We start from the raw sequence: 17,071 nt of genomic DNA on the forward strand, positions 1-17,071 counted from the left end.
CCTTGGTGGTTAAATTTTGGTAAGAATTGGAAAATCATTCAGGGATCCTGACTTAACAATTATGTGGATCATTTCAGGCATCAGTAAGGAAAAGTTAACACGAAGGAAACGACCTAAGCACACACATTAAGAAATAAGGAGAAAGTGCTAGCAATGAGATGCTTTTCCGCTCTCATGTTTTACTGAGCAGTGCAAAGTCAAACTGAAAAACAGGAAATGACATATTACGAAATAGACATATAAAATTTAATCCCTTTGGTTTAAAATACATCTTCAATGATACAATTAAAAATAACACACAAGACAAAATCAATTTCATAAAAAATATAAAATAGTTATATGACCCATATCCCATACCTTATCTTAGAAAACCAGCAATTGAGTTCCCATACGTCATTAGAATACTTTAACCTAAGACTGTTACTACCAGTCCATTTACACGAATGACCTAGCCTAGTTCCCTGAACCTAAAGATACCCGTGACTTTGTTATAAAATTCCAAATTTTAGTATTTTTATATATTTAAATGTGTACAAAATGTTCCCCTGCCACAGTAACGTATTTTTATAAATTCATGAATGTTTTCTAGAATTGTTAACATACAAGATAATCAAAGCACGAAGGCTCTGATGTGTGAAAAAACAATCATTTCTCAAAACAGGAAGATGAGAACCCCATTTCGAGTTGTATCACTTGGTACACAATACTTGCAATCTGTGTGCTGTAATTACAGTGTTTCTTCACTCTAAGTGCATCTGACTGATACTAGCATAACAAAAGACGTGATTGCAGTAGTGTTTTTCTTTCACTTCATTTGTTAAACAGTGCAGAAATCCAATTAACAACATTCTCAATAGCAAACAGAATCTCTGTCATTTGAGAAGGTTTTGCTATGCTACAGAATGACTGTGTTTAGAAAAACAGAGAAAAAGGTTTTTAGTGGGTTTCACTAAGCACAGTATTCTATCTGCTTGGTATACATCATCAAAAATAACTTAACCTTTGTTTAGGGCAAGTCTTTAAGGTAGCTCTTACTGCATATCTTCACTATATGTACACAGACACCATATTTATATATTATATATTTATATAAGACATGTATGTACACATTTACAGACCTTCAAAAATATATTGCACTTATATACAATGCAGCTTTATCTGAACTGAATCCATACTGTAACCCATTAACATTCTTCATGAGAAAGGCAGTTGATATGTCCAAGAAAGTCGCAAAGGAAGATTTCAGTAACATGCCCTGTTTAGTAAACATCTGGTGGAGAGTGAGAGGTTAAGGGAGAGAGGGCTCACCCCTGTACTCTTCAGGTGCGCTCCCACTAACCTGAGGCAGTGGAGTTGTACTGAATTCAGGCAAGGGCACGAAATCTTAAAGCCAAGCCTATCGCCTTTTCTGACTTCCGCTAGCGAGCAGGCCCACGACATTGTAGGCACAAGGCAGATATCCCAATATTTTGATAAATAACGTAGCAGATGTCCTAAAGCTTCCCAGAGACTCTGTTAACTCTTGGAATAAAGTTTTCACTTTAAATCCTGTATATATCAGGACATTCAAACATAATGGTATATGGATTTCTCTTTCATCTGAAAAACGCCAATGCAATAGATTAAATGCTACCACCAAGCCAGATGCAGCCCCGCCTCCAACCTGCAAGGAACCCCTTCCCTTGACATAGAGCTGTGCTGGCGACATGGCTGACTGGGGTTACCTGCACTTGCCAAACCATAAGATCTAGAAACACCTGCACTGAACTCCTGGGGAGCTGTGGCCTGCGGGCCTTTAGATCTCAGTCAGGGTGAGCTTGTACGACCCCCCAGCTTCTTCAATCTGCAGCTGGAAGGTGTCCTCATTGGAGTAATGCTTCACAATGTTGTCGTCCATGTTCACCAGGATCCTGGATAGAGGGGGACAAGACAAGCCAACTTCACTCCCACTCGGTTCTGAAGTCAGACCTAGATTTAACTGTTAGCTCTCCCACTTACTAGCTGCGGTATGTGAGGCAAATTATTTAAATCTCCTTAAGCCTCAACTTCCTCATCTATAAAATGGGGATAATAGTAGTACCCATCTTACAGGATTGTTGAGAGAACTGAGTTAGGAGGAAATTAGGTGATACATTTCTATCACAGCATTTGGAAAATGAAATATACTAGCTTATTTATGATTACTATCTCCAGCATGTATTTAATAGTAGTCACTTGCTAAATGGTACTTGGCTCATACCTGTGATCCCAGCACTTTGGGACACTGAGGCAGGAGAATCACTTGAGCCCAAGAGTTTGAGACCAGCCTGGATAATACAGCAAGATCCCATTTCTACAGAAAAATTTTAAAAACTAGCTGGACATGGTGGTATATGCCTGTAGTCCCTGCTACTTGGGAAGCTGAGGTGAAAGGACTGCCTGAGCCCAGGAGTTCAAGGGTACAGTGAGCTACGATTGCACCACTGGACTCCAGCCTGGGCGACAGAGTGAAACCATCTCTAAACGAATAAAGCAAAAGCACATCAATAACACTAACTTACACGATGTGAAGCCACAGCCCCCTGACATATTGCACACTCTAGCAAGTTAGCCTCCAAGTTTAAATGAACTACTATTATCAAACAAAAAATAAACAAAAAAACAAGAAAACAAACAAAAACAAATTAACTACTATTAAGTCCAACTCTTTCCACTAGAACCATCTAGAAATTTCCCATTAGAATTTGTTTTAAAACTAAGCCAAAAAATTCTTATGCTAGCCACTGCTTATCCATGCCAAACATCATAGACAGACAAAAAAGAACTAAAAATACTAATTCCTGGACAAAGCAGCAATATGATATAACTTGGAAATAGGATCCTGGGCAGGAGGGTAGAGCAGGGCATGGGCTGCAGAGGGAGCAGATACCAACCGTGGCTCCTACAAGCCTCTCGAGCTCTGAGCCTTAGCCGACTGTCTATAAACTATGAACAAGCCCTAAGACGAGCTGAGAAAGAAGACGTGAAGACCCAGCACAGCACCGTGGGACGTGCCCAACCCAGTGCGTGGCTCCAACGGGCTTGACGCACGAAGGTGCTGCCCTGGCCATCCTCAGTGTCGCTGGTCACACACCCTGGAGTGTGGAGCCATGGCACTGCTGCCAGGCATGTGGAGGGCAAAGAAGGTGACTTGGAGAAACAATACACAAAGATCTCCTCAAGGCAGATCAATTTTATCTAAGTAATTTCGTATATAATTTAGAAAAGCCACATTCTAGCACCCAGGTTTCTTTGGCTGCTTCTGGACTGGACACAAGGCGCACTGGCACAGAGGGTGTGTCACTAGCGTGCGCGGTGTGTTACACTGGTGCTGGGGGTGTCAACAGCACTGGGGGGTGCGTCTCACTGGCACTGCGGGGGGCATCGGCACTTTCCTCGCTCAGCCCTTCAGACAGGACACAGTGGCTGCTTACCCCTTTTTACACTTCTTGAATATTTTCCCAATCTTGTCATGGGGAACATCGTATTTGTCTGAGATCTAAAAGAGGAAAGAAAAATAATTACAAAACTCTGTATCAAGGCTTTAGAAACCAAACAACAAATACATACACATGTGCATAGTCACTCGACTTTGTTTTTCCAAAACGCAGACACAAAGACATGGAAAAGCCCCAGCTCGCGTGCTGGGGGCCTCCCCTCTCCTCAGCCCGGCTGCCCTTGCTGTAATGAGCTTCTCTGTGTAAACTCCGGCTGTCTTCCTTTCAGGGCATAGAGGCGATTTTTAATATTTTAAAAGAGAATGGGCAAACAGCTGATTCACTCTAGATCAAACATTGCACTTGTCATCCAGACCATCCTCAGGTTGGCATCACCAGCTTAACCTCAAGCCACAGAGCAAAGCTCAAGGTGGTGCTGAGAAACGGAGCCTCAGGTGGCGAACTTGTAGATCCCGCCAACCTTCCAAACACATGTGTTTCAGACCAGACCCTAGCTCCGAGTTCTCACCACACAAACCCTTTTTCTTTTCTGTACCAGTGGATAATACTTTGTGTTCTGATATGTAAGACCTGTCATGAGTTCCCTGTGAGCCATGAACAGTTATGCTCGCCCAGTAACTCTGCATCCTCTTCACTCTCCTCTCTCCCTGTAATCAGAGTAGGCACAATTCTTTTTTTTTTTTTTTTTTTTTTTTTGAGTCGGAGTCTTGCTATGCCAGGCTGGAGTGCAGTGGCAGGATCTCAGCTCACTGCAACCTCCACCTCCCTGGTTCAAGCGATTCTCCTGCCTCAGCCTCCCGAGTAGCTGGGATTACAGCCACCCACCTGGCCAGTTTGCATGATTCTTAAAACATGATGAAGGGTCATCAAAAGGCAAGAAAAGAGAAACTCAGGGGACATCCCAGGAGGCAGGAAGTGACAGTGGGAACGGCACTGCCTGTGCTGTGGGCAGGCAGGGATGCACTGAATGACACCCGTGGACTTGGGCCGCCTGGCTGAGAGACCGCACAGCAGCTCCCCAAACCCACGCCCCATCTCCCCGCTTTATCGTCTTCATTGCACTTATCAGTACCTGAAAAATGACCTCAACTTCTTTGCTCATTTTGGTGTCTCTGTCTTCCTAACTAGAACATAAACTCCATTCAGCACTGTCACTGACGCTCGTAACTCCAGTGCCCGCCACAGTGCCTGGTATGAAGCGAGCCCTTTAAAAGATGTGTTAAATGAATTCAACATACTACAGTAATCAGAGGGAGCTAGGGGAGATGCTTTTAGCCCAATTATGGACACACTTTGAGCTTAAAGATCTCTACAGTCTATAGGAGACAGGTTGGTAAATACCTGCACTCAGGGCTGCTAACATGCGTTTTTCCAGGGCACAGCCGGAACAGGAAATTAACATAGCAGCTTTCCACGTTTCCTCTCTTACTGATAGCCCCACAGGGAGCATGGGGTCAGTTTATTCCAGCCTCATGCTGAGATCCTTGTAAGATGGACATATGGCCATCACTGGTTACACGTCTACTTTCTCTGCAATAGGCTGTGGTGAGGTATTGATACAAGTTCAGTAATTTCCTAGGATTGGGAGTTTCAAAGGTAGACTGAGGAGCCACTGTTTTTATTATGTATGAAGTTTTTAAGATTGTACCTGATTAAAAATCATTTTTGTTAGCTTCTAAGTGGCTTGCTAAATGGCAATCTCCCTTTAACCACGTATATAAAAATTAAACGATTTCATAGGCCATCACAAATGCATTCACTTCAGTGGAACAGGTATGACTGAGTGACTATGTGAGTTAAGATCCCTGGGTGAGGATAAAATGTGGGACGCACAATGATTCAAGAAAGGTGTCAAGGATTCCAGAAGGTCTGACAAAGGATTTGGATCATCTGATAAAGTGTTTCAGTGAAATCCTATGTATGTGTCCTTTCATTTTGTACAGGGGATTACAGAGTTGATCCTACTTACAGCTTCCATCAAGCCCTTCAAAGATGGGGTTTTGAGCATCAGGGCATCAAAGACTTCTTCTGACTCCTTTCGAACGTAGAGCAGCACTAATCAATCCCCAACCAGGAATGGCGAAGGGAAGAGAGAGAAAAAAAGGATACAGTTCACATGAGCAAAAGAGGAAAACAGACCACGGTACCAGCTAAAATAAAAACCACATTCACATCAAGGATGGCGAGCATTAGCCGGTCTCAATTCTGTTTTAAGAACATGGGTTTCAGCTTCTCTGAACTTTGCTGTAAGTCCTAGCTCAAGCTAGATGTCAGTCTGATGGAAGAATTCCCAAGCAAGTGAAACTGGAAAAAATGTGCTTGAACCCTTTATGCTTTTGATAGACTCCGAACCCATTTCTGATTTAAAATTCCCACTGAGACACGGAAACCAACACACCTCTCTTTGGTTCTTCTATCCGGGCCAGCTTGGTAGAAGGAGGGACAGCAAAGTCATCTTCTGTGCCGTACGGCCCCCTTTTCAAGACAGAGCTGCAGTGATCCAAAATATGCCGTTAGCGATTCAACTTAACCAGCTGCATCAACAAAAGGTGTTTTAGAGCCTATCATGGAACTAGATTTAAAGTGACTTTCATTCTTTATCTGGTCCAGCTTCCTTATCTGTGGATGAAAAATCGGGCTGAAGGAAAATCCTGACTCCGGGGCTCATGGATATTCACAGGCAGACATGGGACCACACTCAGGCTCCCTGCAGCTATCTGCACTCTCATTAGATAAAGTTGCCTTCTCGAAGATGAGGCGCTTTGGTTTTTTTCTTTTTCTTTTTTTCTTTTTTTGAGACAGGGCCTCATTCTGTTGCTCAGGCTGGAGTGCAGTGGTGCAATCATGGATCATGGCTCACTGCAGCCTCAACCACCCAGGCCCAAGCAATCCTTCCACCTCAGCCTCCCAGGTGGCGCACACCACCACGCCCAACTAATTGTTTTAATTTTGTAGAGATGGGTTCTCCCTATGTTGCCCAGGATGTTCTCAAATTCCTGGGCTCAAGCGATCTTCCTACTTTGGCCTCCCAAAGTGCTGGAATTATAGGCGTGAGCCACCGTGCCTGGCTATTGGGTGCTTCTTTTCAGGAAACACTATGGCGGAGGTAGGATCTGAGATAACCTTGTACAGGCAGTGACAAAGGAGATGATGTTTCAAAACACTTAGGAAGTGTGAGCAGGAAAACGTAGGGCCAGCCTGGCTCAAACAGAATGGCCCACAAGAAGCCATATCTAGAAATTTTGGGAAGCCGACTCTACCGTGAATGTCCTGATTGTTCAGTTCTAAGGAATTAAATTTTACATGGCAGGGAAGAGGGAATATTTGAAAGTTCTGTGAGACAGAGTGTGGTCCCCAAAGCGTGGTCAAGACTGGAGGGGACCCCAGGACCTTCAAGCAGAAAAAGCAGGGGAAGGAGAGGCTGGTGCGATCCGAGCACAGGACTCCACGCATTTAAAATACGGTGGTGTCATGAAACCAGGGGAAGGAGAGGCTGGTGCGATCCGGGCACAGGGTTCCACGGGTTTAAAATACGGTGGTATCATGGAAGCCAGAAGGGGAGAACAGACCAAGGAGAGTCTGAGGAGAGAAAAGCTCAGATCGAGCACCTGACTACCAGGGGCACCTGGCATGGAGGGTCCAGCAGGCGCTGTCATGGCGAGCAAGAGAAGAGGTAAATAACTGAAAGTGAAGGGAGGGAGTGCTGGATTTGGAGCAGAATGGCCACTTCAGGAGCTGGGGCTAAGCCTCTGAGACTCTGCCATCTCCGTTCCTAGCACACAGCAGCCATCTAGTGAAGGTGCCTGCAGGACTCAAGCCTGAAACACTAAGAATCAAAGGGGCAGTGCAGGACTCGCCTTCAGAGAGAGGCACGGTGGGTAACGTGTGGGGCATGAATGTCCCCAGTATGATGGTTTAACCCCTGGGAATGAATGGAACATGAGGGAAGAAGGATGCTGAGGAATGAACTTCCCATGGAAACCTTGGCTCTTTCCATCAGAATGCACCTTTCTGAGGGTAGATAACAGAAAGAGGGAGGCTGAGGCGGGAGGATTGCCTGAGACCAGGATTTCTACAATAATAATAATAATAATAATAATAATAATAATAATAATACAACAACAACAATAATTAGATGGGTGTGGTGGCATGTGCATGTAGTCCCGCCTACTCGGGAGGCTGAGGCAGGAGGATCACTTGAGCCCAGGAGCTCAAGGCTGCAGTGAGCTATGATTGCACCCCTGCAATCCTACATAGGCCTCAGAGCAAGACCCTGTCTCTAAAAGTAAAATGAAACAAAAACAAAAATAATCTTTGCCTTGTTGAAAAAGTCCCAGAGCCATCAAGAAGGTTCTGATGGCCCAAAGAGGGATAGTGTCAGCCCCCTCCACTAGGCAGAGTGTCTGAGTAGGGGGCTGCCCGGCACAGGAAGGCAGAGCCCAATTCTGGGACAACCTGCACATCAAAGTAAATGACTAATGAATCACAACTTATTGAATAAAACAGGAAACTATGAGTTCATACTGATAACCATAAATGAACGAGTAAACTGAAAGTTGGATGGGGAATGAGATATTTACAAAGCTACAATGCACCTCCCCAGGCAACACTTATTATCAAAGGAGCCACTCTGCAGTGGAGAAGCTGGCAGATACCACCTTAATCAAGTGACCAAAGAACACCATTAGTAACAGATAAACCGACATCAAGCGCCATCTGCTAGGACGCACGGAGAACCCAGTCTCACCTCTGTGACATCCCTGCCAGGCCTGGAATCTAACTATGAGAAAACAGCAGACACAGGCAAACTGAGAAGAGTCTACAAAACAGCTGGTTGCAATCTTCAAAAATATTTGGTCAGAAAAGTTAAGGAGTGTTTAGTTCTAGACTGTAGAAGATTAACAAACATGACAACTAACTACAACATGTGATCCTGAACCGGATCCTTTTTTGCTATAAAGGACATTATTGGTGCAAATGTAGCAATGTGAATACTCTGGTCTTGACTGTGACACAGCAGGATGTCCTTGTTGCTAGGATATTAGGATATATACCCCACGATATTCAGGAGTGATGGGCCATCAGGTTGGCAACTTACCCTCAATGGCTCAGGGAAAAATGAGTTCTTTGTACTCTACTTGCAGTTTTTCTACAAGTTTAATATTTTTTCCATTATTAAAACAAAACAAAACATAAATCTTACCCTTCACCCTCCAATTCTTCGGAGGCAATGGGAAGGACCTAAGACCAAAGAAATAGATTGCTTTTCAAATGTATGCTCAAAATGTTTGACCATAAATGAATTATTCCTAAAATGGAAATAATTTTGAATCTGATCAATCTAATATAAAATCCTTAAACCTTATTTTTCAATAACCAGATTCTTACAGACGTCTTGAACTCCCCTAACTCAGTGGTTGCGCCAAATCTGGTCTAAAGCCAGTTTATGTAAATAGAGTCTTTACTGAAACAAAGCCATGCTCATTTATTCACATGCTGCTTATGGCCACGTGTACACTAGCGCGGCAGAGCTGAGCGGCACAGTGGAGACCGCGGGGTCCCAAAAGCCGAAAACCTTTACTGCCTAGCCCTTCGCAAAAACAGTCTGCGAACCCCTGCTCACCTCCAGCTTCCCATTAGAAACTAAACGTACTGGCCACGGCTCCAAGAACTCTGACAAATCTTTAGTCCTTACGAATCTGTCCACAAAGTGCATGAAAGACTGTCTTTTTGATATTTATTTGCACTCAGCATAAAACCATGCTTCATTCTACTGAAGCTCCTATCTCTTGTAAGCCTTTGCCACAAAACAGGGAGTGACTATTTTTTAAAATTTAGCTTTAAATTTTAAAGCTAAGACATGCCAAGACATGGCCATTGGTAACTACATGTGGCAAGGATGGCTCAGTAACTGGAACCGTAAGAAGAGCCTTCGAATGTTCTTATGTTATGAGAGCTCCTTAACCTAGGTATTCCCCCAAGTTAAATCCAAAAAGATCACAGGCTCAAACTCCAAATTATGTGACTATTCTAGAATCTTTTAAATGAGTTAGGATATGTAGGTACGAAGAATGAACGAATGAATGAATACAAACAGAATAAAGCTGACAGGCTGCACTGCACCTTCCAATCAATGATGCTTACCATTTTTATTGCACGGGCATCATGTCACCCCAGCAGAATATGCCAAACAGCTGACTAACTGGTCAAACCTCACTCAATTTTGGCTTCTATTTCCCATGAATAATGCCAAAGAATTTCCTTTTGCCATGCCTCCCTTCCTGGTAGCCTCCCCTGGGATCCTGGTTACCTACATGAGTGCCCCGCTGCAAGTTGGCAAAGTGCACATCAGGAATGAAGAGGACAGGCTGAGTATCGAGATCAACGAAGGGTTTGAAAACCGTGATATCCAGTCGCTTGTGAGAGGGAAGCAGTGGTACTTTAACATCAGAAACTGGAAAAAAAAAATTAACAAAGAGGAAGCCAAGGTCAAAGGATTACATACAGACTGGATGCAGGCCACAGAGCCGTCGCCTCTGTGTAAGACACTCCAAGTGTAGCACTCTGTAAGATACAACAGGGCACGCTGCCTAAGAATCCCAGTTTATGTAAAGGAATTTGCTGTATGTATTTCCACTAAAATCAACTGAATTTTTTTTTTTTTTTTTTTTTTGGAGACGGAGTCTTGCACTGTCGCCCAGGCTGGAGTGCAGTGGCCGGATCTCAGCTCACTGCAAGCTCTGCCTCCCAGGTTTACGCCATTCTCCTGCCTCAGCCTCCTGTGTAGCTGGGACTACAGGCACCCGCCACCTCGCCCAGCTAGTTTTTTGTATTTTTTAGTAGAGACGGGGTTTCACCGTGTTAGCCAGGATGGTCTCGATCTCCTGACCTCGTGATCCGCCCGTCTCAGCCTCCCAAAGTGCTGGGATTACAGGCTTGAGCCACCGCACCCAGCCAATCAACTGAATGTTTTATCAAATCAAAAGGGAAAAGGTATCTTCAAACACACACAGACACATATCCACAGAAGATTTGTGACAGAGGCGGAGCGTATTTAGTTTTCATTGGAAAGGCTAAAATTTATAATTATATAAACATAATTTGGGAGAAATTTCACCTCAGCTGTCCTCATTAAATAATTTACATTCCAACACTCACGGACCCACTGACTTCAGAACATACCAAGAAACTCAACAATAAGGTGAAGTGTAAGCATGTCCATCCAATTTTTAATTTAGTAAATTATAGACTTCATCTTCCCCAATAATCTGGCCCTGAAGTACTCAGTAATGAGGTCTCCTAGTTCGTCAGCTGCTCTCTGAAGTGTCACTGGGAGTTTGCACTTTGATACCAGTGGGAGAATCCTGACTAAGGTGTTGCAGGGCAAATGTCTGCTGAGCCAGACAGACCATTCAAAAGAGCGTGCCAGAAGCCCACGTACTACGGATGGAACCCTACAGGCACGAGCAGCCCCTTCTTCATTGTAGAGACAAGGTTTTGTGAATATGAATACTGGTCACAGTTAAAAAAAAAAAGAAAACAAGAAAACAAAGCTTTCCTGGTGAAATGTCCAAACAGCAGCCCTATAGATTCTGCAAATATTAAAATACTATACTTAAGATACAAAATATGATCCTACTTGGAGTCAAGGCATCTTGAATTCTCAAGACCGTTATTATAACTTTAAAAAATCTAGACAAGTCCCAATTTTAACAGTGATTCATGCAGAACGTGTTGTCATTTTTCAAGACTGGAAGCAGGAGTCTGAACTAGAACTGACAGCCAAAAACGCTGAGGTCGGGAAAACCCGGGGATCTACCCTGTGGTCCCCAGGAAAACCCCCCGCTGAGCGGCATCTGCTGCTGATCTGAGGAAGAGGCAGCACCACACTGCAGACAGGAAGAACACCCACTGTCTTCTGTGTGCAAACTCCAGCCACCATTCTGAACAGAAAAGGTCTGAAGCTTGCCGGGAACATTTCTACTTACAGGCATTCAACTGGGAGCTGGGGTCAGGACACTTGCCTTTTCTTTTGCTTTGCTTTCGTTCTTCATCCCTGATTTTCCGCTCAGCTCCCTGTAGGTCAAGAGAAGACAAGATATGATTCTGTTTTCTGATCTTTAAAATATTTAACTCTTATCCTGACCAATGGAGTTTAGAAAAAGCCCTTCTCCCTTCTCTGGACAGGAACTCCATTACTTACTATATTCATGAGGCTTACCATAGTAGTTTCTTCTAAAAAGATTAGTCTTAAAAATTATATTTAATTCGATGAAATCACAGGGAACAACATTTATTTGAAAAACAAATAAAGCAAAATTCCGGCCGGGAGCGGTTGCTCACGCCTGTAATCCGAGCACTTTGGGAGGCTGAGGTGGGTGGATCATTTGAGGTCTGGAGTTTGAGACTAGCCTGGCCAACATGGTGAAACTCCACCTCTACTAAAAATACAAAAATTAGCCAAGCGTGGTAGCGGGCACCTGTAGTCCCAGCTACTTGGGAGGCTGAGGCAGGAGAATCGCTTGAACCCCTGAGAGGTGGAGGTTGCAGTGAGCCGAGATCACACCACTGCACTCCAGCCTGGGTGACAAAGCGAAACTAGTCTCAAAAAAAAAAAAAAAAAAAAAAGCAAAATTCCTCCTTATAACGGATGTGGTCATGTTAAATGAAAGCTGAGAAAATCTGAGTATACCACACGCCTGCAAAGACACAAGCGTATCTTCCCTTTGTCCAGTAGGAAAAGGAAATGAAAGAAAAAAACTAAGTTGGCCCTACTGTTGAGTATACTCTCCTATATGGCCAAGGTTATCACTGAAAGCTGTAATTCAGTCCAAGGGCCTGGCATCAACCATGTAGCAGATCTGACCAAGCTGAATTCACAAAGTGAAGATGGAACTAGAAATCTGCATAATCACTTAAAAGAGAAAAAGTGGGCCGGGCACGGGGGCTCACGCTTGTAATCCCAGCACTTTGGGAGGCCGCGGTGGGTAGATCACCTGAGGCCAGGAGTTCAAGACCAGCCTGGCCAACATGGTGAAACCCTGTCTCCACTAAAAATACAAAAAAATCAGCTGGGCGTGGTGGTGCATGCCTGTAATCCCAGCTACTCAGGAGGCTGAGGCACGAGAATCACTTGAACCCGGGAGGCAGAGATTGCAGTGAGCTGGGATCGCACCACTGTACTCCAGTCTGGGTGACAGAGTGAGACTCCCTCAAAGAAAAAAGAGAAAAAGTGTACTCAGAGTCCCAGAAAAAGGACACTCATGTACTCTGTATACTAACCGCGCAAAGACTGATAGTACCACGCAACTGAACCCACAACAATTTTCAAAAGAATCATATTAGTAATAAACACGACCTAAAGGCAAGCAATTAAGCATATTTAAAAACATTACATTTAATCATTTTGCTTGACTTACTGGAATTTCTGGATGGTACAGATTTCTTTACATAGTTATCCAGTTAAGGATGAACTGGTAGCTTATTTTTCTGTTAAATAAATTTGCGGATAGCAAAGAGAGGCAATAAAAATCCCACTGATCATAGCATTATTATACAATAAAACACTTTAAAAACAGAAAACCACCTTCTGCCTTTTCTAGAAGGTGGTAGCATATTAACATAGTAAATATACAACCTGCTTATAAAAATTGCTATGTAACATTGACATAACAGTCCCTCCTTGACACAGAAAAACAGGTAAATACCCCAATCTCCTAGCCATTATTGTATGAAGTTGGTCTGGGTCTCCCTGTCCGTTCTAATAGTCTAACCATAACTTCATTCTGATGATAAACACCACCCTCCTCCAAAAGGTGGAGGGTGCAGTCCCGTATTACAAAACAGGACTGTCCCTCCTTATTTACCTGTGTATCTATAAAGAATAAGGCATTTCTGCTTCTACATAACATGGAGTAACACAGATCACATTTACCCTCCACCCTGAAACAACAACAAAAACCAGACAAAATGCATAAAACAAGAATGCGAGGCCCTGACCAGTAGGCAACTAAACAACAGGGAGAACAAGAACGCGTGGCAAGTCCTAAAACCATGCTGGCTGCTGCCTTCAGAGTTCCCAGGCTGTGGCATGGGAGGGGGAGCCCATGTATTCTCAGTCCAGGTGCCCAGGGTTGAGGAGACAGAGCTGGAAGTCCACAGAGATCAGGGCAGCAGGACAAAGTACCAAAGAGGAAAAAGCTCCGAGATCTTTAGGGTGGCCAGGCACCAACAGGTACAGAGGTACCAGGAAGTTGCCCAAGGCTGGGGGTCAGGGTTGGGAACTGACATCTGAAAAGATTAGAGAAACAGTTCCCGAAACTCACACAGAGCCAGAAACAGTACCTGTTCCCACCATATGGGGTGGACTGGAAATCCTTGTAATGAGGATTATTACAAGGAAACAATATGACTGGAAAAACTTGTAATGAGCAGGACACTTGGTAGAATATTCAGGAAAATCCTGCTCAGGAGCACAGAATGATTAGCCTTACATTGAGCACAGCTCCAGATCCGCCTATCAAATCATAGACATAAGATCTGAAAGATCAAATGGTTTCCAAGCAACTTAACCAGATTTCAGGACAAAATTCAAGGAGATTCACAATAATATAAAAATGTCGAGCACCCAGGAAGGTGAAAATCACCGAATGCCACACAAAGAGTAAACACGATCCAAAAAACCCGAAAAAGGCCTCAGACTCATTTACTGTGCTCAGCCACTGTGCTTTGTATACCTGATGCAAAAGCCAGGGTGAAAGACCAGGACTCTGACAGCAAACATACTTCCAGTTACCTAGCCCCTTCTAAAAATCTCAATAAAAGACAAGCTCCCTTAACAGGATGAAAAGAACTGCCCCCCTCCCCCGCCGAAAATAGGTCCAACATTTTTGAGTTGGAAAAAGTCAAGATCTTGCTGTCTTAGTTCAATGGACCGTCCACTCATCTGCAGTTGCTCCCCAGTTCCGAGCCAGCACAAACTTTCCCCTCAAGACTCGACGCACCTTCCAGACTCTCCCTGCATCGAATTCAGCTCAGCCCCTGGCTCTGCACTGGGCAAAAGTAAGCCTCTCTTCTCCAGATAAAAAGGAGCCACACCAGGGAAAACAGGTCATGCAGAGATCCCTCTGGGCCTTGCACTGTGAAGGCACAGCCCTTTGTGATTCATCCAATCAGACACAGCTGAAGAAGAGCCTCCGTGCAGGGTTGACTGCCTACACCTCCAGCAGCTGGGCTCAGAGGGGCCTGTGCGCACCTCCTTTACTTATCAGACATGCCCAACAAAATGTACTCATCAATCCTTCTAATCTTTCAGTTAAAAACTAATTTTAAAAATCTCTCTATAATGTGTCTTTGCAAGGCCAAAACAATAATTAAGCTATTTTAGGCCAGGCACAGTGGCTCACACCTGTAATCCCAGCACTCTGGGAAGCCAAGGTGGGCAGATCACATGAGGCCAGGAGTTGAAGACCAGCCTGGCCAACCTGGCAAAACCCTGTCTCTATTAAAAATACAAAAATTAGCTAGGTGTGGTGGGTGCACATCTGTAATCCCAGCTACTGGAGAGACTGAGGCACAAGAGTCGTTTGAACCCGGGAGGCAGAGGCTGCAGTGAGCTGAGATTTCGCCACTGCACTCCAGCATGGGCAACAGAGCCAGACTCTGTCTCAAAAAAAAAAAGCTGTTTTACACTTTCGGAAGCCAAGGTGGGAGGATCACTTGAGGCCAGGAGTTCAAGACCAGCCTGGGCAACATGGCGGGAACCCTTCTCCACAAAAAAATTAAAAAATTAGCTGGGTGTGATGGGATGTGCCGTAGTCCCAACCACTTAGGAGACTGAGTTCGGGGGATCGCTTGAGCCCAGGAGGTTGAGGCTACAGTAAGCAGTAATTGCACCACGGAATTCCAGCCTAGATGACAGAGTGAGACCTCATCTCTGATAAAGGCTGGGTGCGGTGGCTCACACCTGTAATCCTAGCACTCTGGGAGGCCGAGGTGGGCAGATTACTTGAGCTCAGGAGTTGGAGACCAGCCTGGGCAATATGGCGGAACCCCATCTCTACTAAAAATATAAAAAACTAGCCGGGCATGGTGGTGTGCACCTGTAATCCCAACTACTGGGGAGGCTGAGGCAGGAGAATTGCTTGAACCCAGGAGGCAGAGGTTGCAGTGAGCTGAGATTGCACCATTGCACTCCAGCCTGGGCGACAGAGCGAGACTGTCTCAAAAACAAAATAAAATAAATAAATAAATAAATAAATAAAATAATTTTAAAAGTTATTCTATATTAGCAGCTATATTCTCATTTTGACATTAAATATTAAAGAGACCCTGGTCCTTTTCCGTGAGTGTGTCTCAAACACTTGTTCCAAGCATCCCTGCCGACCTTACCTTGTCACAGAAGACCTTGATCTGGCAGTAGGCCCGGTGCACAGGCTTGTTGCTGCGGTTGTTGTAACTATAGGTATCAATTTGAATGTTAAGAGGCAACCCCTTCACTCCCTTCTGGGAAGAGAAGTCTGTGCTTAAGCAGTTCACAGAGATGAAAACCTGCAAAGGGAAGAGAAGGTTCCATAAGCAACAGGCACCAAGTCAAACCTAGCACAGCTCATGAAAATATTAACATCACTGAAATTACTCAAGTCTATTTTAAATGAGAAGTTCAGTTTCTCATTTTTTAAAAAAGGGTTTTTAAAAAGAGGTGATCAGGGGTTTATTTTAAAACTGCTTTTGGTCATAGAAATAGCAGACCTTAAAGAGGAGGAAGAGTTGGCAGCTCTGAACCTCTGCTCATGTTTCCTTCCAGAATCCCTAATATCAGCTAGGACAGGGGAAGAGGCTGATTAGCTTTCCCGATGCCATTTTCCAAACTTACCAATAGCATAGCTCCCTCTGCAGTTGTTCTGTAACTTAGTAAAAACTTCCTGGGAATCCACCTATGTTTACGTTGACACCACCTCTTAGGATAACCTGTAGTACTCTATGTCCTCATATTTTAGAACTTATGAAATCGGTGTTCCTCTAATCCACAATTTTTATAAGATTCTAATGAAGTTCTCTCTCAATCTCTGCCCATCCAGACTAAACAGTCCTCATTTCTTTCCACTTTGTTCTTATTAATCTTTTGGTTAACAAATCACATTGGGCCCAGTCTTCAAGGAATAATTTGTAATTTACAATTATTTCCACACTCCTTTCTAGGTACGGAAATATCAGTGCAAGGGTCTTTTATTTAAACATAACTGGATTCTTTACATGCTCAGATTAAACCTAAAACAAAAGTGGTGAAGTTTGTTAATAGACTGAGAACTTAACGATCACTAAACACTCAGGAATGTGTTCCTCGTTCAAGACGTTCCACACAGATGCGGTCAAAACTTCCTAGAATAACCTGGGAAGATGTTATGCTGGTGGGTCTATTTCCATGAGAGAAAAGAAGAATCCAATTCCTTAAGCCACAGTTCTACTATTCAATCATGAAATTACTTTAGAGAAACTAGACTTTAGAGAAACCAGACTTTGAGCTTCTCAACCCACAGTTTCAAAAGTCTGCTTTCCTAGTGGTGGCCCAAGCCACCACTTCCCATGGGAGCAAT

General features: G+C 43.9%; 1 protein-coding gene across 8 annotated transcripts in view; it reads right to left on the bottom strand.

Annotated features, from left to right (window-relative positions):
• Positions 1 to 224: 224 nt before the first annotated feature.
• The window catches only part of GRHL1 (grainyhead like transcription factor 1), a 47,042-nt gene continuing 30,195 nt past the window's right edge, over positions 225 to 17,071 (bottom strand). For 6 of the 8 annotated variants that reach the window (XM_065527439.1, XM_074012371.1, XM_005576579.4 and 3 more), the window contains 8 exons: positions 15,867 to 16,025; positions 11,465 to 11,552; positions 9,791 to 9,930; positions 8,680 to 8,717; positions 5,875 to 5,966; positions 5,446 to 5,531; positions 3,453 to 3,517; positions 225 to 1,910 (listed from right to left, as the gene is read on the bottom strand). In XM_065527439.1, the coding sequence (XP_065383511.1) occupies positions 1,796 to 1,910; positions 3,453 to 3,517; positions 5,446 to 5,531; positions 5,875 to 5,966; positions 8,680 to 8,717; positions 9,791 to 9,930; positions 11,465 to 11,552; positions 15,867 to 16,025 (783 nt within the window). In that variant the 3' untranslated portion in view covers positions 225 to 1,795. The remainder of the gene's footprint in view (positions 1,911 to 3,452; positions 3,518 to 5,445; positions 5,532 to 5,874; positions 5,967 to 8,679; positions 8,718 to 9,790; positions 9,931 to 11,464; positions 11,553 to 15,866; positions 16,026 to 17,071) is intronic. The other 2 variants (XM_074012373.1, XM_005576580.3) reach the window with 1 other exon arrangement.

Source organism: Macaca fascicularis, chromosome 13, assembly GCF_037993035.2.
Source record: "Macaca fascicularis isolate 582-1 chromosome 13, T2T-MFA8v1.1".
Taxonomy (NCBI): domain Eukaryota; kingdom Metazoa; phylum Chordata; class Mammalia; order Primates; family Cercopithecidae; genus Macaca; species Macaca fascicularis.